At 37.0% G+C, this 27,739-nt stretch overlaps 1 protein-coding gene across 4 annotated transcripts in view; it reads right to left on the bottom strand.

The window, feature by feature from the left end:
- The window catches only part of LOC106882786 (acyl-CoA-binding domain-containing protein 5), a 64,070-nt gene that overhangs the window by 24,680 nt on the left and 11,651 nt on the right, over nt 1-27,739 (bottom strand). For 2 of the 4 annotated variants that reach the window (XM_089354329.1, XM_089354331.1), the window contains exons 2-5: nt 12,887-13,007; nt 11,058-11,145; nt 5,606-5,789; nt 2,037-2,150 (exon numbers count right to left, since the gene is read on the bottom strand). In XM_089354329.1, the coding sequence (XP_089210455.1) occupies nt 2,037-2,150; nt 5,606-5,789; nt 11,058-11,145; nt 12,887-13,007 (507 nt within the window). The remainder of the gene's footprint in view (nt 1-2,036; nt 2,151-5,605; nt 5,790-11,057; nt 11,146-12,886; nt 13,008-27,739) is intronic. The other 2 variants (XM_089354330.1, XM_089354332.1) reach the window with 1 other exon arrangement.

A 27,739-nucleotide genomic window follows, 5' to 3' on the forward strand; every position in this document is an offset into this window, starting at 1 on the left:
GGAATCAATAAAACAAGTACCAGTAATATAATGTGATTAATTCAATCAACTATACAAACCTATAATCATTAATAGTAAATATGTGTGGCCTTTTACCAATGCCAAAAATCAATATTGTCTTTCTGGATATCAGTTCTCATATAGGCACATGGCTTAGTGGTAGGGTATTCGGCTCATCATTGTAATGTTGTGAGTTCAATTCTCAGCAACGCATTATGTTCTTCAGCAAGACACTTTATTTCACATTGCTCCAGTCCACACATCTGGCAAAAATGAGTAGTACCTGTATTTCAAAGGGTCAGCCTTATCACATTCTGTGTCATGCTGAATCTCCCTAGGAACTACATTAAGAGTACATGTATTTGTAGAGTGTTCAGCCACTTGCACATTAACTTCACAAGTAGGCTGTTCTGTTGATCAGATCAACTAGAACCCTCGTCACTGTAAGCCACTTACCACTGAGCTCTAGCTCCACATGCTTCCTATATTCAGTAAAGTAAAGTGATCCATTGAAATTTAAATGTCTTGAATGAAGCATTTGTGAGTTTGATCAATTTTGCAATAGAGAGTTCACTTTCCATGCCACCATACAAACTAAAATCATAAAACTAAAATACATCATATGATTTTTGCGAACACAAACCAGTTTCTTGAGACTGGTTTTTGTACCAAACACTGTTCCAATTCTGATACAATCTGTCAAATTCTTTACAATATACCTGTAAACACTTTAACCCTTTCATTACTGTATTTATTTTGAGATGCTCTGTGTTTCTTTCAATTACTTTAAATATAACAAAGAATTTAGTAAAATAACTTAGTTATCATTCAGCTAGTGTAAGGACCATAAATTGTGACTAAGGTTTTGTGGAAGATTTTAATTCAAAACTTATGAAAACAAGATATTTGTACTCAGAGCCAGATCCAGTTTCAGCTGGGTTGGTAATGAAAAGGTTAACAAGCAAGCTGCCAGAAGATCAACTTGGTTAGCTATTTCATCTCACTGACATGTTTATTGAACTTTCTCATTCCAATAACCCTTTTTCAATTACTGGTCTAGTTCCCTTTTATTACTTGTTTTCAGCATAATATTCCTAAAGACACATTACATCATATCTACACATATCATGTCTACATGTAACATCATCATAATCATCATTTAACATCCATGCTCTATGCTGGCATAGGTTGGATAGTTTGACAGGATCAGATGTGTTCACAGACTGCATCATGCTCCAGTGTCTGTTTTAGCATGGTATCTATGGTTGGATGCTCTTTCTAATGCCAATGACTTAACACTGTAGACTGGGTGCTTTCTATGTGCCATCTGCAGCTTGCAGGTTGCAGTATAGCTTGCAGATTGTCATGCAGCTCACAGAACTACAAACCTTGGGCAGTGATGGTCAGCTTCATGCTAGGGCACCAAAATTTCATTTAATTATACTAAACATTAACTATAACCCTTGCTGTTAAAAGTGAGACAAAAGAGAATATGAAGTTAGAAAATTACTGTTTTAAAATCTCACAACGTGAGATATTCAGCAACAGTACTTTGTAGTAAAGATTGTTTGCCAACATAACATGGCAGTCCTGGTTTAGGACTAATGTTGCTGTAGTTTAGCCCCAGGAGACATCGTCTCCAGCTGGCTATACGACACGATCTGTGTCCTTATATTTTCGAACATTAGTCCTAAACCAGGACTGCCATGTTATGTTGGCAAACAATCTTTACTACAGAATATGAAGTTGTTTAATAAATCTTTCAGAAAAATCTTTTCATACAAAGTAAATTTTTCTCAACACAACAGTGTCTGCAAAATAAATAAACAAAACAATAGTCAAAGAGTTTGCAAAGGAAAAAAATGAATTATTAAAACATCTGTACTCAATGCTGAGATATTAAGTATATATACGCACACGCACACACACACACACACACACAGACACATACACACACAAACAAAAACTTCCCAAAACACGCTCACACTTTTCCTGGGATACTTGCTTAATACAACAAACAAATTAAAATAACTCACCTGTCTTCTTGATAACAGCAGGTGTACAATCTAAACCCATTTCTGGAACCGCACTTGTATTTGATGACACATCATTGGAAAAGTGCACAAAAGCCTCATTTCGAGGAAAGAGATCTAAAAGAAGAAGAAAATAGTTACTGTAGGACAATACAAATATCAAATTTCATTTTTTTTTTAATTAACCCATTAATGCTCAAAATATTGGCAACTGTAAAGAAGCTGTTACTGAATGATTAAAGAACGGGATTGTTATACCAAACTTTTTGAGTAGAAACTTTACTAGATGTTGTCTTTCACAGCACATCTTTCATCATCAACATCATCACTTTAACATCCATGTTCCAAGCTGGCATGAATCGCATGACCAGATCCAATGGGGCCAAAGACTGCACCATGCTCTAGTATCTGCTATACCTGGATACCCTTCCTAATATAAAACCCTTTACAGAATATTCTGGGTGCTTTTTCCATGCCACTAGTGCTAGTGGGATTACCATGCAGTTTGCAAGACTGCAAACCCCAAAGAAGAAGCTTTACGTTAAGAGATGAGGTGTAAAAAAAAAAAATGGGAGAAGGGGCCAATGAAGAACAGATTTCTTGCTGTAGAGGATCTACAATGAACTATCCACAAACAGTAACCAAATCCCCCAAACCACACCTTACATCTTCATAAAACATGAATACTGGATAATGTTGTCTAAGATTTCTGAAGAAAAAGAAAGAAGCAAAAAAAACAGAAAACAGAATGATCACGGCTGAGTTTTCCATGATGATAGACTGGCTCCAAGAGGAATGTTCTGAACCCAGACAATGGCAATGACTAATTATTCTAACAGCTCAACAGATATCAATACCTCTTCGCAAATTAATGTCCCAAACAAAAGAGTTCTTCTACGCCGGGTTAATGGCGCTTCAGCACCGCTGGAGAAAGTGTTCAGACATCGAGGGGGACTATGTTGAAAAATAAATCATCACAAGTCTTGTACCTCTTTTACTCTTTTACTCTTTCACTTGTTTCAGTCTTTTGACTGTGGCCATGCTGGAGCACTGCCTTTAGTCAAGCAAACTGACCCCAGGACTTATTCTTTGGAAGCCTAGTACTTATTCTATCGGTCTCTTTTGCGGAACCGCTAAGTTACGGGGATGCAAACGCACCAGCATCGGTTGTCAAGCGATGTTGGGGGGGACAAACACAGACACACAAACACACACACACGCACACACACAGATATATATACATATATATATATATATATATATATATATATATATATACATATATATATATATATATATATATATATATATACACACACACACATGACAGACTTCTTTCAGTTTCCATCTACCAAATCCACTCACAAGGCTTTGGTCGGCCCGAGGCTATAGTAGAAGACACTTGCTCAAGATGCCACACAGCAGGACTGAACCCGGAACCATGTGGTTGGTAAGCAAGCTACTTACCACACAGCCACTCCTACACCATGTTCTTTTTTTTTTTTTTTGAGGTTCAAGACTTTTCAGACACCCCTCGTACTGTCAGTATTAGAAAGAACTTGCTATGCAAACATCTCCTACACAACAATCTAACCCTGTGTTATCATTGAAAAATTTGACAATTATACAATTACATACAGTTACAAGGACTGGAATTTGGAAAAAAGGGTTCACTAATTATATCAACCTGGTAGTTTACTGGTACATTATTTTTTTTTTTTTTTGACCCATCAATATACTAGACAATAAGTCAGTGGTATTGTACACTCTGGTATACAAAAAATTATGGATTGATCACAGTTAAAATGCTGGGGTCTGTTTCACCAGGGCTGATGAGGAATTAAACAAAAAGTGACTCTCCATAAGCTATATGTAATACATTCTATTTATCAAGAATTTTATCATGAATACAGTTCTCTATTCATAATTCCCACGTGAAGTTAATTATTATTCAATGATAAAGGCTGACCTATATCTGTCATGTCAGTCCAGAATCTCCTAATGAGATTGTCAAAACACATTTCAATGTGTTTCATTCTAATGGCAGCAAGCTGGCTGAATCGTTAGCATGCCAGGTGAAATGCTTAGCAGTATATCGTCTGTCTTTACGTTCTGAGTTCAAATTCCGATGAGATCGACTTTGCTTTCATCCTTTTGGGGTTGATAAATTAAGTACCAGTTGCATACTGGGGGTCAATCTAATCAACTGCCCCACCCCCACCCCCACCTGCCACAAAAATTTCAGGCCTTGTGCTGAGAGTAGAAAAGAATACTGCTTAAATTATTCAATGAATCATATTTTAAAGGTGTCGAGCTGGCAGAAACGTTAGCAAGCCGGGCGAAATGCTTAACGGTATTTCGTCTGCCACTACGTTCTGAGTTCAAATTCTGCCAAAGTCGACTCTGCCTTTCATCCTTTCGGGGTCGATTAAATAAGTACCAGTTATGTACTGGAGTCGATATAATCGACTTAATTCGTTTGTCTGTCCTTGTTTGTCCCCTCTGTGTGCAGCCCCTTGTGGGCAGTAAAGAAATAGGAAACGTTAGCATGCCAGGTAAAATGCTTAGTAGTATTTCGTCTGTCTTTACGTTCTGAGTTCAAATTCTGCCTAGGTCGATTTTGCCGTTCATCCTTCCGGGGTTGATAAATTAAGTACCAGTTGTGTACTGGGGTTAATCTAATCGACTAGCCCCCTCCCCTAAAATTTTGGGCCTTGTGCCTAGAGTAGAAAAGAATACATTGTTTCATTCTAGTCATAGCTTGAATTTTTTTACTTGTTTCAGTTATTAGACTGCATCCATGCTGGAGCACTACGTTTGGGAATTTCCAGTTGAATTAATCAACTCTAGTGCTTAATTTTTTTTAGGTTTGGTACTTATTCTATCAACGCCCTTTGCTGGTGAGAACTAGCAGTAACCTTCTTGAAAACAACTGACAACGGTAGTTTACTCCATGCTTTTCTGAGGATGGAAAAATATTTTTGAAAGGTCTGTCTGTTGTGTTGTTCTTGCATTTATAAGCATGTCCATGGGTAGTAAATATACTGAATTCAAAAAAGAAACAGAAGCTATGATTGGAAAAAGAGCAGATAATCTTGTGGGCTTCCACTAAGTCAGTAGCTAGATGTCTATATTCAATTCAGACAAACTAACATTATTACCTAACATCAAGATTGCATCAACGAAAAGAATGTATTTATACCACTGTTAGTGGTAGTGTTAGTGTAAATAATTCCATGTGACAGGCCTCAAAAACTTAACAAGAAATACTTGTGCAGTAAGGAAATGACAGCATTAGTTCAATGATTAATATTATTTTGATAAATTTCAACACAAAGAGACAACTCAGGGCATGTTTCTGTATTATGGGACCTCCTTAATGAAGCTTAAACTTCACTGCACTTACCAAAGTCTTGATGAGAGACTCACTAAGTAGCTGTATTATAATGTACAAGATGAGGCATGAAAAATTAGCATATTTAAAAAAGAAATGACATATGATTGAGGTTAATTGCTCAGGGATGTCATGCACATAAAAAAAAACAAGAGTCAATCAAGTAGAGTTACATTACCTTTATTTGTTAATGCAATTGGTTCTGACTTGAAGACATCACCATTTGCCACATCTCCATTCAGTTTTCGAACATTCTCTTCAGATTTCTCACCAATAGCTTTGTCATCAACCAATTCATAAAAATTGCCGAGTTTCTCAACAAATTCGGCAACTAACTGAGTCTGAGGCATGGCTTCAACAATCTGCAACATTCAAAGGAAAACCAGTTTTTATCTTTTTTACTTGATTCAGTGATTAGAGAGCAGCCATGCAAGTGTACTACTGCCTTGAAGGGTTTTAGTCAATCAAATCAACCCCCCCCCCCCAGTACTTATGGGGCACTAAGTTACGGGGACATAGACAAACTAATACCTGTTGTCAAGCAGTACAGGTGGAGACACAAGCACACACATATAAAGGAATTCTTTCAGTTTATATCTACCAAATCTATTCACTAGACTTTGGTCACCTAGGGAAGACATTTGCTCACCCTGGGGAAGACATTTGGTCACCCTGGGGAAGACATTTGGTCACACTGGGGAAGACATTTGGTCACCCTCTGGAAAACATTTGGTCACCTGAGGAAGACATTTGGTCACCCTGCGGAAGACATCTGGTCACACTGGAGAAGACATCTGGTCACACTGGAGAAGACATTTGGTCACCTTGGGGAAGACATCCGGTCACCTGGGGAAGACTTTTGGTCACCCTGGGAAAGATGTCTCGTCACACTGGAGAAGACATTTGGTCACCCTGGGGAAGACACTTACCTAAGGTGCAATGCAGTGTGACTGATCCTGAAACACAAGGTCGGGAAGCAATCTTTCTAATACAAAAAAAAATGAAACAGACTTTGGGAATGCTAATATAAGGTACAGATACATTAGGTGACCATGTGAAGATGTATAAACTTACATCAAGCTATCATCTAGACATGGGATGCAGATATAGCTATGTGGTTACGGAATTTGCTTTCTAATCATGTGGTCTTGGGTTCAGTCCCACTGTGCAGTATTTTAAGCAAAGTGTTTTTTACTATAGACTCAGGCCAACTAAAGCCTTGTGAGTGAAATCAGGAGAACAGTAACTGTTTTGTCACTTCTCGTATGTATTATCAATACCACCACCACCACCACCACTGCTGCTACTGCCATCACCACCACCAGCACCAGCACCAGCACCATCGTCATCATCATCATCATAAGTTTATGTCAGCTTTTCCATACAGGTTGAACAGGTCATCTGAGTCTAAACCTGTTCTTAATCAAAGTTACTATCTCTGTAGATGGGTCAGAGAGGATGTCTCGCTCATATATATCATAACTATGTATATGTGTCTGTGCATGAGTGCATTTGTGTATGTAGGTGTGTGTGTGTGTTTGTGTGTGTATATATATATATATATATATATATATATATATATATATATATATATTCACACACACACACACACATATATATATATGTGCATGCATATCACACACACACACATATATTACTTAATGTAATATATATATATATATATATATATATATATATATATATATATATATACTCACACACATATACATACAGCAAGAAATAGAGTGTCTTGTTGAAGGACACAATGTGCTACCAGGTATTGAACATAACTATGTATATGTGTCTGTGCATGAGTGCATTTGTGTATGTAGGTGTGTGTGTGTGTTTGTAGGTGTGTATGTAGGTGTGTATGTAGGTGTGTGTGTGTGTGCTTTCTGCACATAAGGAGTATCCACTCTACCTACAACTTACCTCTCTCCTCTGGGTATTAGCAATAAAGACTTCGTTGTTAACATCTTCCAGTACCTTTCATTCAGTCTCCCTCCTCCTCCACCCCACCATCCACTTCCAAATATATCTGCTTCTCCATGGATGTGAGCCAAATCACTTAACCAGTAAGCCACTCAGCAGGCAAAAATGAATTGTCTCTGTGATTCAAAGGGCCAGCCTTGCACATTCTGTGTCACGCTCAGTCTCCTTGAGAAATGCTGTGGAATGCTCAGTCACTTATATGTTTACTTTCATGAGGAGGCTGTTCGGTAGGTTGAATCAAATGGAAAACTCTTTGTCGTAACTGACAGAGAACTAGGCTAAGAATATACACACATATACACACATGTGCATACATATATACATACATGTACATACATATATATAGATACATGTGCATACATATATACATACATGTACATACATATATATAGATACATGTGCATACATATATACATGCATGTACATACATATATACATACATGTACATGCATATATACATACATGTACATGTACATATATATATATATATATATATATATATATACAAAATGGCTGATAGTTAGCAAGGTGAGACACACATAAGAAAGAAGGAAACAAAGGACCACTGATGAGGTCACAGAAGTGTGACGAAAGAACTCTGGCCGTAATAAGATTAAGATTAAGATTAATGTAATATAAAGCAAAAAAAAAAAAAAAAAAAAAAATTAACACCAAATATACAGTGCGTGTGTTTTTATTGGCTAAACTGGCAATATGACCATCCCCAAGTACAACAACATATATATATATATATATATATATATATATATATATATATATATATATATATGTACATACATATATATACACATGTGCATACTTATATACATACATGTACATACATATATACATACACAGACACATATATGTATATACATACACACACACACATATATGTATACACACACGCACACACACACACACATATATGTATACATACACACACACACATTCATATAAATTTATCAAACACAGAAACATCCATAAAATAAACAGCAACTGAAAAACATTTAACTGACCATGTAAATATAAACAGATATTATACTAAATCAAAATAATACAACTTAATCCACACTGCACCAGAATGTGATGTGAGACAACCATGTCACTATGTTGTCTGCTGTAAATCACTCTCTCAATGAAATAACATCATTACTCACAAACATTTTCCTCAAAAGACAGGTCATATTGCTGTGAAGCCTTAGGCAAAGTGGTCCATCAAAATATGTTTTTAAACTTCCATTCATTGTATTTGTTACACTGTTTTATCAGGCAGTTTAAACAGTAACTGACACTGTCTGCTCGCTCTCGCTTTCTCTCTCTCTCTCTCTCTCTCTCTCTCTCTCTCTCTCTCTCTCCTTCTCTCTCTTCTTCATCTTCTCCCTCTGCTATTGCCCTCAATACTTTGTTTTTTCAAAAACATGCTGTAGGAATAAGTAAATGTTAGGCTTCACAGCCTATTAAGCAGCTATTAATACATCCTGCATTGTTTAACTCTTGGATTCTCTGACCTCATTTCTCCGATGTCCTTTACTCATATATAGGTAAGTGTCACACTGGTCACTTTCTTTCCCTACACCCCACCCCACCCCTTCTGTAACTATATACCAGTTACACTATGTTACCCAGTTTAACACACTACCCCACCTGGCATATACATGCCTTTAGAGGAGTTCACTTTGCTGCAGGCATTGAGACCAGGTCCCCAACGGGTTTCCTGTCACCTCTCAATTCATCATCACCCTTTGCATTTTCCAAAGATGCCAAAAACTAGAACTAAATCTGCTGAACAATTTTTCCTTCTCATCTCAGACCAACACAATCCCTCATATCACTTCCTACTAACACACAAATGCTCTTCTTTCAACTAGTTCAGAGCCTTTGAATCAGTGTCAGAATGCATCGTCATTTTGTCTTTTCTGTAGTTATTTCCATGGTCATTGCACAGATAAGCTCTATGGTCTACTACCTTCTTTCAAGCTTTTTAAACACATTACTCATCACTCACTTCTCTTCCCATGTGCATTGCTTCTCAGTCAAGCTACCTGTTAGTCGTAACTCCTTTTATTTTAATAGTTTCATTCCTCAAACTACTTCTCTCTGGAACTCACTCCCATCATCTAGTCTTTCATTAGTCTATGATATTCAGTCTTCTAAGCTTCTTGTCAATCAATTTCTTTTGAATTTGTAGGACCCCTTTTTTACCCACTTCTTTCTAGATCCTTACACCACAGAGGCCTCAAGCCTTATTTGAGACACTATCATATAAAAAAAACATCCTACGTTTTATTTTTCTCCAATGTGAAAATCTTTTAACTCCTATCTAAAGTCCATGTCTACTGTTCAGACTACACTTCACATTGAATATCCATTCCGAAAGATGCCTTTCTGCACATAAGGAGTATCCACTCTACCTACAACTTACCTCTCTCCTCTGGGTATTAGCAATAAAGACTTCGTTGTTAACATCTTCCAGTACCTTTCATTCAGTCTCCCTCCTCCTCCACCCCACCATCCACTTCCAAATATATCTGCTTCTCCAACCATCAACAACTTTCTGACAATATTTCTTGCACTGAGGGCATCTATCCTACTTAGTCCCTCTCCAAAAGCCATCAACCTCTGTAATCACATCACGGCACAATTCCTAAACTCTCTCAAACTCATCTCACACTGGCACTGTTTTTGTAGAAACTGAAACTTTTGCAGTCCTCAGCTGGAGCACCACTTTAGTCGAGTAAATCAACCCCAGGACTTGTTCTTTGTAAGCCTAGTACTTATTCTATCGGTTCTCTTTTGCAGAACCACTATGTTACAGGGACGTAAACACACCAGCATCGGTTGTCAAGCGATGTTGGAGAACAAACACAGACACATAAACACACACACATAAACACACACACACACACACACATATATATATATATATATATATATATATATATATATATATATATACATATATATGATGGACTTCTTTCAGTTTCCATCTACCAAATCCACTCACAAGGCCTTTGGTCGGCCTGAGGCTGTAGTAGAAGACACTTGCCCAAGGTGCCACACAGTGGGACTGAACCCAGAACCATGTGGTTCGTAAGCAAGCTACTTTACCACACAGCCACTCCTACTCTGAAATATATTTTCAGGAGTGATATAAGTTTTAAAACTAAATTCTTGCATAAGCCTGAAATCTATGAGTTGATAAAAATAGAGGTAGAATTATAACGTTCATCTCTTTTCCGAAAGAATTAACAGCTGAAGATAAATGAAATGGTTTCAACCAAGAATCAAAACAAAGTGACCAGAAGCACTACTCAACAATACTTGTCTTGTTTTGATATTTCCGTATTTATAAATGATTAAAGAAATCAATATTTCATCCTTTACCATTTAATCTGGCTGTATTCAGCCCAAATATTCTACCTATTTCATGATCAAACTGGCCAAATGTAACCTTCTACACTTGCCTTACAATATCATTCTGAAAATAAACAATTGCCTCGTCAAAATCTTCAAGCTACAAGATGCTACATGATTAATTCAAAATAATGTGGATTAATAAGCATCACATTTAACAGAGTAATCTAAATAGTAAAGGGTTAAAGAATGAAGACATAAAAAAAAAAAATTGTACACACAGCTTGTTTACTCACTGTTTTTAGTTGATCCACATAACATGACATTGCTTCCTCCTTGGACATCTTTCCAAGTTTATTCCATGCTTCCCTGTAAATAGGAAAACAAAAACAAAACCAATGAATACAAGAAGTCTTCATTCAATTAGACTTTCGTTGTCTGATGTCCTACAGAGTAGTGTTAGGAGGGGCCTGCGAGGATGGAAAAAGAGGGATGACAAAAGTGGGTGGGCAAATACATATTGCACTTGCTCCTTTTTAACCCTTTCATTACTGTATTTATTTTGAGATGCTCTGTGTTTCTTTCAATTAATTTTAAATATAACAAAGAATTTAGTAAAATAACTTAGTTACCATTCAGCTAGTGTTAGGAACATAAATTGTGACTAAGGTTTGGTGGAAGATTTTAATTCAGAACTTATGCAAACAAGACATTTGTACTACAGAGCCAGAGCCGGTTTCAGCCGGGTTGGTATCAAAAGGGTTAAATACGTCAAATTTATGACAAAGACAGAAGAAATATATGGATGCAAACATTATACTTTATCTGTTCATTAATAAAGTGGAGGTGCAGATGAGTAAAAAGCTGGTTAATCATACAACCATTCTTGTGCCTATCTACCATCATCATCATCATCATCATCAACATCCCTTTTCCATGCTGGCATGGATTGGACAGTTTGACAAGAGCTAAGGCCAGAGGCTGCACAAGGCTTCATTGTCTGTTCTGGCATGATTTCTACGGCTGAATGCCGTTCCTAACGCCAACCAGTTTACAGAGTGTACTGGGTGCATTTTAAATAAGGCACCAGCACCAATGGTTTTAATGTGGAAAAAGCACGGGTATCAATTCTACAGAAGTGGATGGCTCTTCTTGAGAATAGAAATGCACCAGACATCTCAGTCCTTGGTCATTTATATAGAAGGAATATTATCAACAACAGCACGAAATTGTGTCTTACACCCTGACCAATAACTGATGAAAGGTTGGTGACCTTCCGTGCTTGTTTTCCATTGATCTGTGCATTTCGTATATGTTTTCCAACCTGACCTTGTGTCTGTTTGCTGTTCATTTGTTTATTACTATACGTTTTTTGACTTCTGAATATACATATATATATATATATATATATATATATATATATATATATATATATATATATATACATATATATATAATTTATTATTCTTAAACAAGAATGTGGTTGACAGCGACTTTGGCCAGCTAGGCCATTGTTAGACTTCTGGCCAAAACTTCAAAGTCAACAACAGTCTTGTTTAAAAAATAAATTTGTACTCTAAAAAAGTATTGAGTAAACCATCAGATTAATGTAAAATTGTTATCATAACTGAACATAAAAACAAACATTTAAATATATATAAATATATATATATATATATATATATAGTATATATATATATATATATATATACGTGTGTGTGTGTGTGTGTGTGTGCATATATACATTTGTATGTGTATGCGTGTATTCAAGTAGTTATGCTATAGGCATTTCAAGCCAAGTCTTCCCAAGTGTGATTTCTTTATTCTTCTTAGTCCAGATCTATGGAAAAGGAGATGTCACACTAAACAGGACTTTCAATCAAAAAGATTTTAATGTGAACTTTTGAATTAATAAATATATAAAAAAAAGAATTCTACATTTACTTTATCTACAATGTATTGAGTACTACCCACCAAGTGCTGACTTCAATCATAAGTGCACTTGATGAGAGCCAACATGTGGCCAAAGAACAAAACAAATAAACAAATAAGCAAAGAACAAAGCAAATGACAAGAGCAAATAAAAATAACTTAAAGGGTCAATAGCTACCATTTGGCTTTCTTGACCACATCCCAAAAGTTTGGTTTCGGAGCTGTGCAATGACCTTCTGTTGCTTGTTTGTAGAAGGCATAAAACTTCAACAACATCTCATTTGAAGGTTGAAAGGACCCTGTTGACAGAACAAGAACAGACAACACATTGAGTTAACATAATCAAAGCAGACAATGAGGGTTAAAAATATGAATATGACCAAAATACATCAACAACCATATTCTTTCTTTTATTTGTCTTGGTTGTTTGACTGCGGCCATGCTGGAGCACTGCCTTTAGTCAAGCAAACTGACCCCAGGACTTATTCTTTGTAAGCCTAGTACTTATTCTAACAGTCTCTTTTGCTGAACTGCTAAGTTACGAGGACGTAAACATACCAACATCAGTTGTCAAGCAATGGAAGGGGAACAAACACAGACACACAAAAATATACGTATATATGTGTGCGTATGTGTGTGTGTGTGTGTGTGATGGGTTTCTTTCAGTTTCCTTCTACCAAATCCACTCACAAGGCTTATGTCGACCCGAGGCTATAGTAGAAGACACTTGCTCAGGATGCCATACAGTGGGACTGAACCTGAAACCATGTGGTTGGGAAGCAAGCTTCTTACCACACAACCATGCCTTATCAACAAAATGCATAAAATCCTAACAATTAGAAACTAATTTGTAGACCAATATATTCCTCAATCATATCTTATCCTTCAGTACCAATGTTCACTAATTTACATTCTTATTACGATTACAGCAAATTAAATGAACTATCTACTGACTGGCAACAGTTAGATTAGACTGACGCAATTATATCTCATCACACACACAAACACACACACACACACACACACACACACACTCTCTCTCTCTCTCTCTCTCACACACACATACTTTGTCATCTTCAAATTTCAATAATTCATCTATGAGGATTATCTAAAGTTAAAAGAAAGTTTGAACAGACTTATCAAATAGTAGAATCATTAATATGAGATAACTAAATTAAAGGATTAATTTTTAACTGTTGGTGTTATTGATGTTGTTGTTGTTGTTGGAGTTAAGCCAGAGGTCAGCCCTGGCCAAACAGACAAACGATCAAAGGCATTCTAAAAGTGACTGTCCAGATATCTTTAAAATTCATCAACAAATAGAAATTCACTAAAATAAACCCTCATTTCAGGAAACTGACTGAAAGGCAGAACTGTACCCCACACCAACTTCACCTTTCTCTCTAACAGCAACTGAAGGGCTCAGTAACAAAAAAAACCCCTCTTTATGTTAAAATATGATAAGAGATGTGATACAAGAAAAAAATGGGACCAAAAAGTATTTTTTTATTGAAAGAAAAGAAACTTAATTACTTCTGAAAATAAAAACAAGATACAAAGATGTGAATTTTGATGGAGGGATATAGTTGATTCAATCAATCTTATTAGTTCACTGTTACTTGATTTAATTGGTCTCTCTCACCACCACCACCATCACCACCAGATTGTTAAAAGACTGAGGCCACCCCAATGGTGCTTCAATTTCTAAATTCGGAACCTACTAGAAAGACTCTCATCCAACTGTTTTGGCCCTTAACTCCTTACATTCTAAGGAGGCCAGACCAGATCCAGGTAATGATTCCTCGATACTCCTCGGTTGTGACATTCTGCTGTCTACATTGCAATCATCCTGGATGGTTAAGGTACGCCAGAGCCAGGGTACCAGGGTACTCTGGGTGTTGTAACCAGTTCAGTCAGAGACACCAGTTGATAGTAAGATAAATTATGCCTTTTAAAATTCATTTCCATTCTTCCTTGACCAAAACCAGTTGTAACTTTTCTCACCTGTTTCTGCCATTGCCTTAAGGGCTCTTCTTAAATCTTCTTTCTCCAAGAAGTTGAGAGTCATTTCAAGAGTCCATAGGTATATTTGCCCACAAACCCTCTCACACACACCTCAATACCAACATGCAACAAACTACTCCATAGTATTTTCTTCCATGTTCAATGATCATATATACACTGGGTGTAACACAAGATTAATCTAATTCAATGTTGAACAGGCACAGGAGTGGCTGTGTGGTCAGTAGCTGGCTTACGAACTACATGGTTCCGGGTTCAGTCCCACTGCATGGTACCTTGGGCAAGTGTCTTCTACTATAGCCTCGGGCTGACCAAAGCCTTGTGAGTGGATTTGGTAGACGGAAACTGAAAGAAGCCCGTCGTATATATGTATATATATATGTATGCGTGTGTGTGCGTGTGTGTGTTTGTCTGTCTGTGTTTATCCCCCCAACATTGCTTGACAACCGATGGTGGTGTGTTTACGTCCCCGTAACTTACCGGTTCAGCAAAAGAAACCAATAGAATAAGAACTAGGCTTCCAAAAGAATAAGTCCTGGGGCCGATTTGCTCGACTAAAGGCAGTGCTCCAGCATGGCCACAGTCAAATGACTGAAACAAGTAAAAGAGTAAAAGAGAGTATCCATCATTCAGAGCTTCTATGTGGTCACTCAACTAACTAGAAATAGCAGCTAAATCTCCCAAACTAATTCCCTCACACACACACCATCTCTGAAAAGGACATGTTATGAAATATGGTTCCTGGGTACTCAGCACATAGGAAAAAGACAGAATGATTATGGCTTGAAATGCCCTTGATCTCTTGCAGCTCTCTTGGATTCGTGATGACCTAGGGTTCAGCAACAGTGCTGGTAGTAGTACTACTAGTGTGACTTGTCACCAACACACAGCTGTTTGTTTATATTGCAGTATTGTATACTAATAAGAGAGAGAAAAATGGGTGATAGAAAAGCAGAGGAATGGAAAGGGAGGGAAATGTGAAGAAGGGTGTGAGGGGAAGAGAGAGAGAGAGAGGGAGAGAGAGGGGGGGGGAGGGGGGAGAGAGAGAAAAAGAGAGGTCCGAACACATGAATGGGATTGGTAAATAATTTAAGAGAAAAGCATTTACTGTTTATTGTGTGGGGGGGTGCATGTGCGTATGTGTGTGTGTATGTTTGTGTGTGTTTGTGTGTGTGTGTGTATGTGTGTGTGTGCACACTCAGCCTTAGCTATGTTCAACCTACAGACCTGTTGACACAAATCTCTTCATATTGTGTGAATGTATGTGTGTGTATGTACATGTGCGCATGTATATACATGTGTGTGTGTATATGTGCATGCATGTGTGTGTATACATGTGTGTGTGTATACATGTGTGTGTGTGTGTGTGTGTATGTATGTGCGTGTGTACTCAGCCTTAGCTATGTTCACCTACAGATATGTTAACATAAGTCTCTTCATATAAATTGAATATGTCTGTGAGAGCATGTGTGTGTGTGTGTGTGTGTGTGTGTGTGTGTGAGTGAGTGTGTGTGTGTGAATATTGTTTAACTCTTTAAAAGCAATATTAAGTGCATGGTTATCCCAAGAAGGAATTTAAATATCTACTCAAAAGCAGAATTGGCAGTTTCTACAAATCCCATTTGCCTCAATAAACCTGACACACCTCAACAAAAGAATAGTTTCAAACATGACATTCCTCAACAAAAGATACATTGATATATAAAACCGCTTTCTGCATTCAAGGCTAATGAAATTTTCAGTGGATATATCTCATTTCTGCAGGCTTAGAGTGAAAGACATTTCTAGCTATGGCCAATTCATCTTTTATAATAATCTAGGACAACATTACCATGTGTACTCTAAAATATCATCATCATCATCATCATCATCATCCTTGTTTAACGTCCGTTTTTCTATGTTGGCATGGGTTGGATCGTTTGACTGAGGTCTGGAGAACCAGTGGCTGCACCAGTCTCCAATTTGATCTGGCAATGTTTCTACAGCTGGATGCCCTTCCTAATGTCGACCACTCCAAGAGTGTAGTGGGTATTTTTTTATGTGCCACCAGCACAGAAACCAGTCAGGTGGCCCTGGCATCGATCACGTCTGGATGGTGCTTTTTACATGCCACCAGTATGGGAGCCAGTCAGACAGCCCTGGTATCGATCACAATCAGATAATGCTTTTTTATGTGCCACTGGCAAGGGAGCCAGTCAGGCGGCTCTGGCATCGATCACGTTCGGATAGTGCTTTTTATGTGCCACCAGCACAGGGCCAGTCAGGCATCCCTGGCATCGATCACGTTCGGATAGTGCTCTTTACATGTCACCAGCACAAGAGCCCATCAGGCAGCCCTGGCATCGATCATGTTTGGACAGTACTTTTTTATGTGCCACCAGCACGGGAGACAGTCAGGCAGCTTTGGCAACAATCACATTCAGATAGTGCTTTTTATATGTCACCGGCATGGAAGCCAGTCAGGGGGCACTGTCATCAGCCACACTCGGATGGTGCTTTTTACATGCCACTATTTTATAAAAAATAGCTAGTGTGATTTGAGAAGGATTTGACTGCTATTTTTAATAGGACAACCAAACACACAGAGACTTCCTCATTGCCAGCATAACTCAGTCAATAGAGCATAACTTTTTTGGCCAATAGTTATTTTTAAGTTTATTTATCAAACTGATTTTATTATTTTATTAAATCTTTTTATTGTCTATTTTTTACATGTTTCAATCACTGGAATGCAGCCATGCAGGAGAATCGAATTTATTTCATTTATAGTTTATTAAACTTGATATATTTATTATATTCATCATCATTATCGTTTAACATCCGCTTTCCATGCTAGCATGGGTTGGACGATTTGACTGAGGACTGGCGAACCAGATGGCTGCACCAGGCCCCAATCTGATCTGGCAGAGTTTCTACAGCTGGATGCCCTTCCTAACACCAACCACTCTGAGAGTGTAGTGGGTGCTTTTTACATGCCACTGGCACAAGGGCCAAACAGGTGGTACTGGCAATGGCCACGCTCAAATGGTGTTTTTTATGTGCCACCTGCACATGAGCCAGTCCAGCAGCACTGGCAACGACCTCGCTCAAATGTTTTTTCACGTGCCACCGGCACAAGTGCCAGTAAGGCAACGCTGCTAACAATCACGCTCAAATGGTGCTTTTTACGTACCACCGTCAAGGAAGCCAGACAGCTGCTCTGGCAATGATAACGCTTGGACGGTGCAGTTCGATGACTGGCATGTATGCCAGTCATCGAATTTGGTTCGATTTCAATTTCACTTGCCTCAACAGGTTTTTGCAAGCAGAGTTTAGTGTCCAATGAAGGAAAGATACGTATAAGTATTAATTTTATTTATAGTGTACAGGTGTTGGAATGGGAATGTGGTTAAGGAGTTCGCTTTCCAGCCACAGGGTTCTGGGTTCAGTCTCAATGTGTGGAACCTTGGGCAAGTGTCTTCCATTATAGCACTGGGCTGACCAAAGCCTTGTGAGTGGGTTTCATAGACGTAAACTGGAAGAAGCCTATTTGATGTGTGTGTGCACGTGTGTGTGTGTACACGTGCGTGTGTGTGCACATGTGTGTGCACGTGTGTGTGTGTATTTTTGACCTTGTCTTGATATCACATGATGGTATGTAATCAGTGTCATTCATGAAATCATGTCCAGGCAAGAGGAAATATCATCTTTCTTGGTAACAAGTAAGGATTGGTGAGGTGACAAGAAGGGCATTTGGTAGAGAAAATATGCTTGAACAAATGCTGTCTAATGTATGGATATTTAAACTATGATGGATCATATAGTGCTTTGTTCATTGAGCTAAGATCTCCCTGTATAAGCTTACAGAAAATCCCAAATGAACAATTTCACCCCCAAGAGGAGGGCTGGTGACAAGAAGTATAATTTGAACTTTGTATGCAAAGAGCTAGAACAGAAAAATGTAAGACAATTCAACCAGTACTCAAAAAATTTTACTAATCAATAACTTTGAACCAGGATTTTATTTATCAATCACGAAAGGATGAAAAAAGTTGATCTCAGAGGAACATAAAAACAAATAACAACACACAGGCATGGGCGTGACTGTTGGAGGTGAGAAACTTGCTTCCCAACTGCATGATTCCAGGTTCAGTTCCACTGTGTGGCACCTTCGGCAGGTGTCTACTATACTACTATAGCTTCAGACTGACCAAAGCCTTATGAGTGCATTTCGTAGATAGAAACTGAAAGAAGTCTATCATATATATATAAATATGTGTGTGTATTTTTGTGTCCATGTTTGTCCCCATCATCACTTGACAACTGGTTTTGGTGTATTTATGTCCCTATAACTTAGCAGTTCAGTACAAGGGACCAATAGAATAAGTACTGGGCTTCAAAGAAGTAAATAAGTACAAGGATCAATTCATTTGACTAAAAATTCTTCAAAGTGATGCCCCAGCATGGCCACAGTCTAATAACTGAACAAGTAAAAAAAAAAAAGGGAATAAACATAGCCAAAGAGCTGTCTTAACCCTTTTTTCAGTGGAAAGCAGATATATCCACCAAAAGATTTCATTACCCTTAACTGCAGAAAACAGATTTCTATACCAATCAATCAATCTATCTTTTTTTGATGAGGAACGTCATGTTTGAAACTTTTCTGTTGAAATATGTCAAATTTACTAAGGTAATGTGACTGGCAGAAAATACCAATTCTAGTTTTGGTAGATACTTAGTATCATAACTGGAATAACCATGAAATTTAATTTAGCAGTTAAAGGGTCAATTTGTCAGACAAATAGAATACTGTTGATTCCTCAAGGTTTTGTCATTTCCAGTTAATTTTCAATGCTCTCTTTCTTAAATATCTAAAGACTTAATAAATGTGTCTCTAGATGAACAAATATACAATATTGTATATTTACTTAGTGATTCTCTAATCACTATTTCAGCAAGAACAATTAAGTATATGGTTTTCTGAAGAGGTCACAATAAGGTCAGAATATGTCTAGAGTCATCTTCCATACTCATCAAAATAACTAAAATACCTTTTTCAATGTTTTCATTAAATTATGTTATCACCAATTTAATTACACTCCAAACGGGAGACGAAACGGGATTAAAATGGTGAGATTATAAGAAGAGAGAAAGAGTGAGGACCAAGATAATAATGTCTTATAAATCTATTATTTACATGTTTGCAAAGAGGGGAGAATAGGAATTCAAGGTGGATGAAAGAGAAACAGAGAATGATAAGGGAAGTAGTGGCAATTCAATGGGAGAGAAAAACAAGAAGGAATAAATACTAGATGAACTTCTATATATACTTATGAGAGATAGACCAGTATATAATCCAAAGAGGGATTAATCTGTAAGCTGCTTCAGAATCCAATGAAATCTATGTGTAGAACTAGTCTTTAGAATATTTTTGTCACTTAGAGACCTTTAAATTTTGTTTGCCAATCCAACATTCATTCGTCACTTAGCTATGTTGACTTACAGGTTTGTTGACACAGATCTATTCATATAAATTATGCCTGTGTGCATGTGTGTGCATGTGCCATGTGTGTGTGTGTGTGCGCTAGTATAAACTGCATGGCTAAGGAGTTCACTTTACAGCCATGTGATCCTAAATTCGATCTCATTGAATGACACCTCAGGTGTCTGTACAATATCCTTAGGTTAATCAATGACCTATGAGTGCAATTCAGTAGACAAAATCTGTGCAGGCACCTGACAAGAGAGAGAGAGAGAGAGAGAGAGAGAGAGAGAGAGAGAGTGTGTGTGTGTGTGTGTATAAGAAAAACAAACAAAACCAAACTATGCTTTTGAATAAAATACCCAGTGTGGTATTTGTCCTGCTTGACTTTCTGAAGACAAACATTTGTCATTCCAGAAAGCCATTTGAAATGCAGAATATCACAGCTATCAGGTTACAGGAAACTTCTAACCACACAAACGTGTCAAAATAATTAAAATACCTTTTTATGTTATCTGCATTAAATCATCGTTAACACCAGTTAAACTACCCTCCAAAAGAAAGATAAGCCAAAATAGGATTAAAATGGAGAGATTATCAGATGAAAGAAAGAGTAAGAATGAAAACATATAGATCTATTATTTGTGTATTTGTATGGAACTTAATACAGCAGGGCTGGCCAACCTGAAGTCTGTGGGCCGCATGTGGCCCACAGACTTTTATCTTGCGGCCCATTTGATATTTTCTTGAAATGGGTTTATCAAAACAAATATTTTTTTAATTTTATCAAAAATTAAAGTTTGTATTGAAAAGTGATAAATAAAGATACTACTGTTTTGCAATTTCATGTTGAATCAACAATCATTTATTCATTATTGTATTAATGGCATGAGAAAGCAAAATGCTTTCAATTCTGTCAGTATACAAGCGGCCCTCAAAAAAACTTTCTGTGATTAAAGTGGCCCACAGAGTAACTTGAATTGGCCAGGCCTGCAGTACAGCAATTGTTCAATTTGCTAGAAACAACAGTCAAATCTTCCTCAAATAACACCCAACTGTTATTAAAAAAAGGGTAGACTTATTAGATTATGTAACCTGAGCCAGAACGTTACTGGGGATAAAAATAAGACATGACAACCACAACAGAAACATCTTCAGTCATCAAAGACAACTATTCACCAAAAGCAATGTATTGAAGTGATCAGATGAAAAAGAAAGAAAAAGAATGATATTAAGCTTACTGGGAAAAAACAACAGAAATAACATGGAGTCTAATGACACAGGTTTTATTTAAACTGGAGCATAATATATAAAAGGCCAACAGTAATAAATGTCTAAAGGATGAGACTATTTTTGAATTGTAATTCTAGAAGAACAAAACTGATTTCTAAAAGCTTCCATACATATTCATACAAACGTAATTGTTGCTTGTGGGGTTTGGCACAATGAATGGTAAACTAGCAGCATGAATGGTTCATTGTGGAAACCTACCACCAGTAATTTTGTCATTTTGTCTTCTTTATTCTAAACAATTAGTATAGGAGCTTTGATTACCATAACAAAATGATCAACCTTGATCTCTGTGTGTGTGTATGTGTGTGTGCGCATAATGTTCATGTATGTGTGTGATGCTTCTGTGACATGTATATGTGTGGGTGTTTGTGTATGTTCATATGTCTGAGTTTGAATATAAAAGGGGATGTCCTCTAAATGTTATTGGAAGTCTATCTATAGAATAAGCCCACAAAATGTATGTTATCTGCCTGACTGGCTTCAGTAGCTTAAAGCATTAAAAAAAATATATTGATTTCTAGAGTCAAATATAAACATCTGTTAATCCTACCAAAGAACATTTTGAGGATCAAGTTTTTAATTTCACAGTTTTAAGGAAAGTAGAAAAGCCTCTCTGCGAAGAATAAGGTGCCAGGTTATTTCAAATAACCAGACAATCCAGTACCAATTTCCAAAAGCTAGGTGGACTGAGAAATGTAGAATTAAACAAACCTGCCCAAACACACAAAATGTTCTGTTCTACAACAAATTTGAACTTAACATCCATGAATTAAAGACTTAATGCCATCTCCACTCAACTGTTTCCTTTCTACCAAATTATATTGATCTGGAATTAATATAAGTTATAGAAATAAGGTGCAGATATTGCTATTTGAGTGTAGGCATGGTTGGATGGGTAAGAAGTTTAATTTACAATGCTTTGGTTCCAGATTTGGTCTTAGTGAGTCCCACCTCAGATAAGTATTTTCTATCATAGCACCAGCTGACCGATGTGTTCATAAGTTGAATTTAGTAGGCAGAAACTGTGCAGAATCCCCTCATATATATAAATATATATATATATATAACCAGAAATGACTCTGATGAAAATAGCATTAATTTTCTAGGTCATTCAATTTTTCTCAATCAATTGAGTAAACCTATCAATAACAAACCAATAATGACTACTGGAAACAGCTGTAAGTCAAATTTAGGACAATGAAGTAAAATATGTAGTAACCATTATTTATGCCTTGTCGTGTGTGTGTGTGTGTGTGTGTGTAACTATAAGTCTGTATTAAAAACAGTTGTGATGGTCATAGGTCTGCTAAGATAGAATTGGGACAGAATAACAACAATAACTTACAGAAAAGAGATGGCACAAAAGAGAATCGGTCATCACCCATGAACAAGCAAGGATTGGTAACATGTACCATGCTTTTACTCATTGTTTTAGCTGATCATGAAGTAGTGGATTAGACATAGCCACCCCACCCTGCTCTCCTGTTTTTGACTCAATAGAACATCCAGGATATAACAGCTAGAGGGAGAGAGAGAGAACTACACTTGCTCTCAGCTGGTCTTTATTTACAGCAGAGTAGACTGGAGCAACAAGAAATAAAGTACCTTGCTCAAGGACACAACATGCTCCTTGGTCCAAGAATTAAATTGAACCCAGGACATTAGGACCATGAGCTGAACACTGCAACCACTAGGTCTTATTTCTTTATTGCCCACAAGGGGCTAAACATAGAGGGGACAAACAAGGACAGACAAAGGGATTAAGTCGATTACATCGACCCCAGTGCGTAACTGGTACTTAATTTATCGACCCCGAAAGGATGAAAGGCAAAGTCGACCTCAGCGGAATTTGAACTCAGAACGTTGACAGCAGACGAAATACCGCTAAGCATTTCACCCGGCGTGCTAACGTTTCTGCCAGCTCGCCGCCCTGCAACCACTAGGTCATGCAGCTTAATTATGACAGGAATCAGAGAATAACAAAGCGACTGTTATTTCAAGACATTGATTCATTAGAGACAAAGAGATGTTATTGTCAAAGACTATCAGGAAAAGAAACATCTTCCAAACAATGGGTCGACAATATATCCAGGAAAGAAACAGAGAATCAATCCAAATAAAGAACTGGACTGGAAATAGAAATATCCACAGTAAGGAAATTGAAAACAGAAACAGACATCATAATGATAAATGCCTTGGGAATTAAACTGAAGGATGCAATAGAAATACATAAACCAAAAGAAAAAAGAAAATTGTCTATGGAAGAGAATTGTGATATGACTGGTGATGAACTTATGAAGACTGTTAAAGGGAAGGATCTGTGGTGTTTCCATTAACACAAGCAAAAGTTGTGGTAAATGGACGATGACAATGATGACGAAGGTGTGATCTGAGTGAAAATTTGGTTGCATTTTCTAGCAAGTTAAGTGAATCATTATGATATGTTACCCATCATAGTAATTTTGCAGACATAGCTGCTGCTGCTGCTGCTGCTGCGGCGGCGGCGTTTATAGCATCAAATAAAAATGATAGATATTTCAAGCAGTGAAAAATCTAAAAATTTTCTAATGACTCATCAGCATCTCAAGAGATAACATCACAAGTCCTAATCTCTTGGTTTACATATCCTAATTCTGAAAGAGTTGCCTACACAAGAAATCAATCTGCATAACAAAGTTTAACAAAACCCAACAGACATGTTTTGAAAGAGTGGCAAACTCGTTTAGTAATTATCATTCCAAGATTGGTATTTCTACCAGTTCACCCCTAATCCAGTAGATTTATCAGGAAAGACATTCCGATTATGACTATTTTATTTGTTTTCTTTCAGACATAGTGTCTCTAGTACAACATTATCTAAAATATTTTAAAATAGTACAGTGTGAATTCAGGGATATTTGGCAACTATTTCTAGTAGATCAAGCTAATCTTCTGCTTTAGATGCCTCTAGTGGGGCCCTGGCCCTAGGCATTTGGGCCAAATCACCAGGTTGAAATAAATTCCTTCCACCCCACTACGACCAACACCACCACCAGTCATGGACATATTGAGAAATACTGCTCTTTCTATTCTGACAAAGTAAAAACAAAATCAACCATGCTCTCTCATTGTCTCATTTGTTTCTAAATTGTTGCTATAGATGTTCTTCTAGAGCAGTGTTTCTCAACCTTTTTACCTTTGCGTAACCCTTAAAATAAATTACATGTCTCAAGGAACCCCTGCACTCCAAAAAATTATATATCATATCATTCTCATATTTTTTCCATCATACTTCACATGGTAAATATCATATATATATATATATATATATATATATATATATAGTGTAAGGATTTATTTTTCATAATGAGATATAAAACCAAGGCTGTGTGCATTATAGAACATTTATAAATAGAAGGTCTTACAGCAGTTTCCAGGATATTTATCGTATCCCTTCATCGGAGATGGTGTGAGAGGGTGGTTAAGCAATAGTTAATTTAGATAAGATAGGAAATAGAGAGTAACCATTCTCTCACACCGTCTCTGATGAAGGGATATAATAAACATCCTGGAAACAGCTGTAACACTTTCTATTTATAAATGTTCTATAATGCACACAGCCTTGCTTTTTTTCTAATTACGAAAAATACATCCTTATATTCACACGCTGATATATGACCTGCATTGGATCTCTTATTCACATAATCACCTAACCTGGAGCTTAACTATGGTCTATCCATAGCACTTAATCAGCATTACCTGAAACCTCTGGGTCTAATTGACACCACTATCACTCATAACCTATATATATATATATATATATATATATATATATTTATATATATATCTCCCCAATGGTTGTTATATTATCTAACAGAATAGGTTAGATAAGATGATTACAATATTACAATAACCAATAACATGTTGTGTATGTAATGTAATATTACGATCAAGAAATTAGAATTAGCTTATCTCTATTGGGGAACTTCTAGGAACCTTTTGCGGAACCCAAGAATTCCGAGGAACTTCATTTGAGAATGATTTTGAAGACTGGAATAAATGATAATCAGATAGGGCAATGTCTGGCAAATATGGTGGGTGGGGCATTGTTTCCCATTCAAACTGCTCTAGCCTTTGGAATGTCATCCTCATTGTATGTGGCTGAGCATTATCTTGATGGAAAACACCTCTCATCTTGAAACTAAAGATGGTTGTTTTTCTTCTAGTGCTGACTTAAGCCACTCAAGCTGCTCACAACAGAACTCCTTTGTTATCATTTGGTTTGGGTTTAAAAGTTCCAAGTGGACTAAACCTTTCATACCCCACCAAACAGATAACAACACCTTACCTGGGTCAAGACCTTCTTTAGCTTGGGGTGCCAGTGTTTCTCCTTTACCTACTCGCTGTCTTCAGTGCTTGATATTTTTATAGAGAACCCATTTCTCATCACCAGTCACTATTCGGTCCAAAAAAGGTTCATTCGTGAGACATGACAGCAAAGAAGAGCACACATTCACTCTCTGCACGTGATTAGACTCAGAAAGCTTGTGAGGAACCCATTAACCCAGTTTGCTGATTTTTCTGATGGCACGCAGGTGTCAATGAATGGTTGAATGATCAAATCTCTGCTAGTTCCTCAACAGTTACAAGGGATTTTGTTCCACCAGGGTTTGCAGGATGTCCTCGCTGAGCTCAACAGATCTTCCAAGATGAGGCTCATCTTCTAGGCTGTAGTTTCCAACTCAGAATTTCTGGAACTAACATTGACACTGGCTTACTTTTATTATCCGATCCCCATATACTGCATTAATATTCCTCACACCTTCTGTTGCATTGTTGCCTTTATTGAATTCATAAAGCAAAATACGCTGAATATGCTCCTTTGTCACTTCCATTATAGCTTTGAAAAAATAACTGTTCAAATCGAACTGCACTCTTCAAAACTTGCACTAAGAATAAAGACAATGTAAAATTACTACCAGCTTTTATAGCAAGTTGATGCAGGTAGTTTATCCCATCCCCCAACGACTTTTAGTTCATGTAGTTGAAAAAAACCATATTATTTATGGGATGACCCTATATATATATATATACATATACATAGATGGTCTTCTTTAAGTTTCTGTCTACCATATCCATTCACAAAGTTTTGATTGGTCTATAGTAGAAATCACTTGCCCACAGCACCAAGGTGCCATGCAGTGGGATTGAACCCAGAACCATGTAGCTTGGAAGCCAACTTCTTACCAAACAATCATACCTGTACCTATATGATATAATCCTTATTAAATAATAATGTTCATTTAATGAACCAAAACTAGGTCATTTATTGTCTCCATTGTTATTGCTATTGGTACAATCATGTGTTATAGTCCTAAGTCCAAGCACACAGCAAAATAAACAGTTGTTATATCTTACTGAATCTGTTAGTTATAATTATATTTGATTATATTATAGATTAGCTTTTCACAAGCTATAAATAAATAAATAAATTATTCTGTCCAATACAGTTTGAAGAGACTGGTAGTGAAGGTCTACAATAAACACAGGTCAATCCAGGAAAATAAAAATGTCAGAGTGATGTAAGGAGGAAATATTAAAAATTTAGACCAGAGCACTTCAATGACTACAATAGCACTTAAGAAGTGGAATAGTTTTATCTGGAACATAAATAAACACCTATTAATATGTATGTGAGTGTAATGTATGCATGTATGTATGTATGTATGTACAAGTGCATTTTATTTTTGTAGATATGAGGCACGATAACTCAGAGATTAAGCCTGTCATATTGTTGTGCTCTGAACAAGACAGGATTGTTCTTGTTTCAATTTGCCAGAATGAAAATAAAAAACACATACATACACAGACCTACATTCCATTCATAAATCCAAATCAAGATGCTAGCAGTCGCTGATGTTTGACTCCAAGTCAACTTTGACCGAGCAGACTTAAGGACAAAGGCATTCCCGCCATGACCACCCAATCTTTTTATTGGAACATGTAGGACTACATCATTGTATATACTTTTTCTTCTTTAAGTCAATAGGGTATTTTTTTTTTCTGGGAGAATTTTGGCTGCTATTTCTAGAAGGCTTGGTGACCACATACTAAGTCCCTTGTTACCAAACTGTGAAAATAACTTCTCCAAGAAATAATCCATCTCACCCATACAAGCATGGAGAAATAGATGTAAAACATCTTCTTTTTTATGATAAAGCATTTCCAAAAAAAAAGAAAAATTTTATCCAGAGTCTGGTGGCTGTGTGGTTAACT

Source organism: Octopus bimaculoides, chromosome 6, assembly GCF_046866305.1.
Source record: "Octopus bimaculoides isolate indiv1 chromosome 6, ASM4686630v1, whole genome shotgun sequence".
In the NCBI taxonomy this organism is placed as follows: Eukaryota; Metazoa; Mollusca; class Cephalopoda; order Octopoda; family Octopodidae; genus Octopus; species Octopus bimaculoides.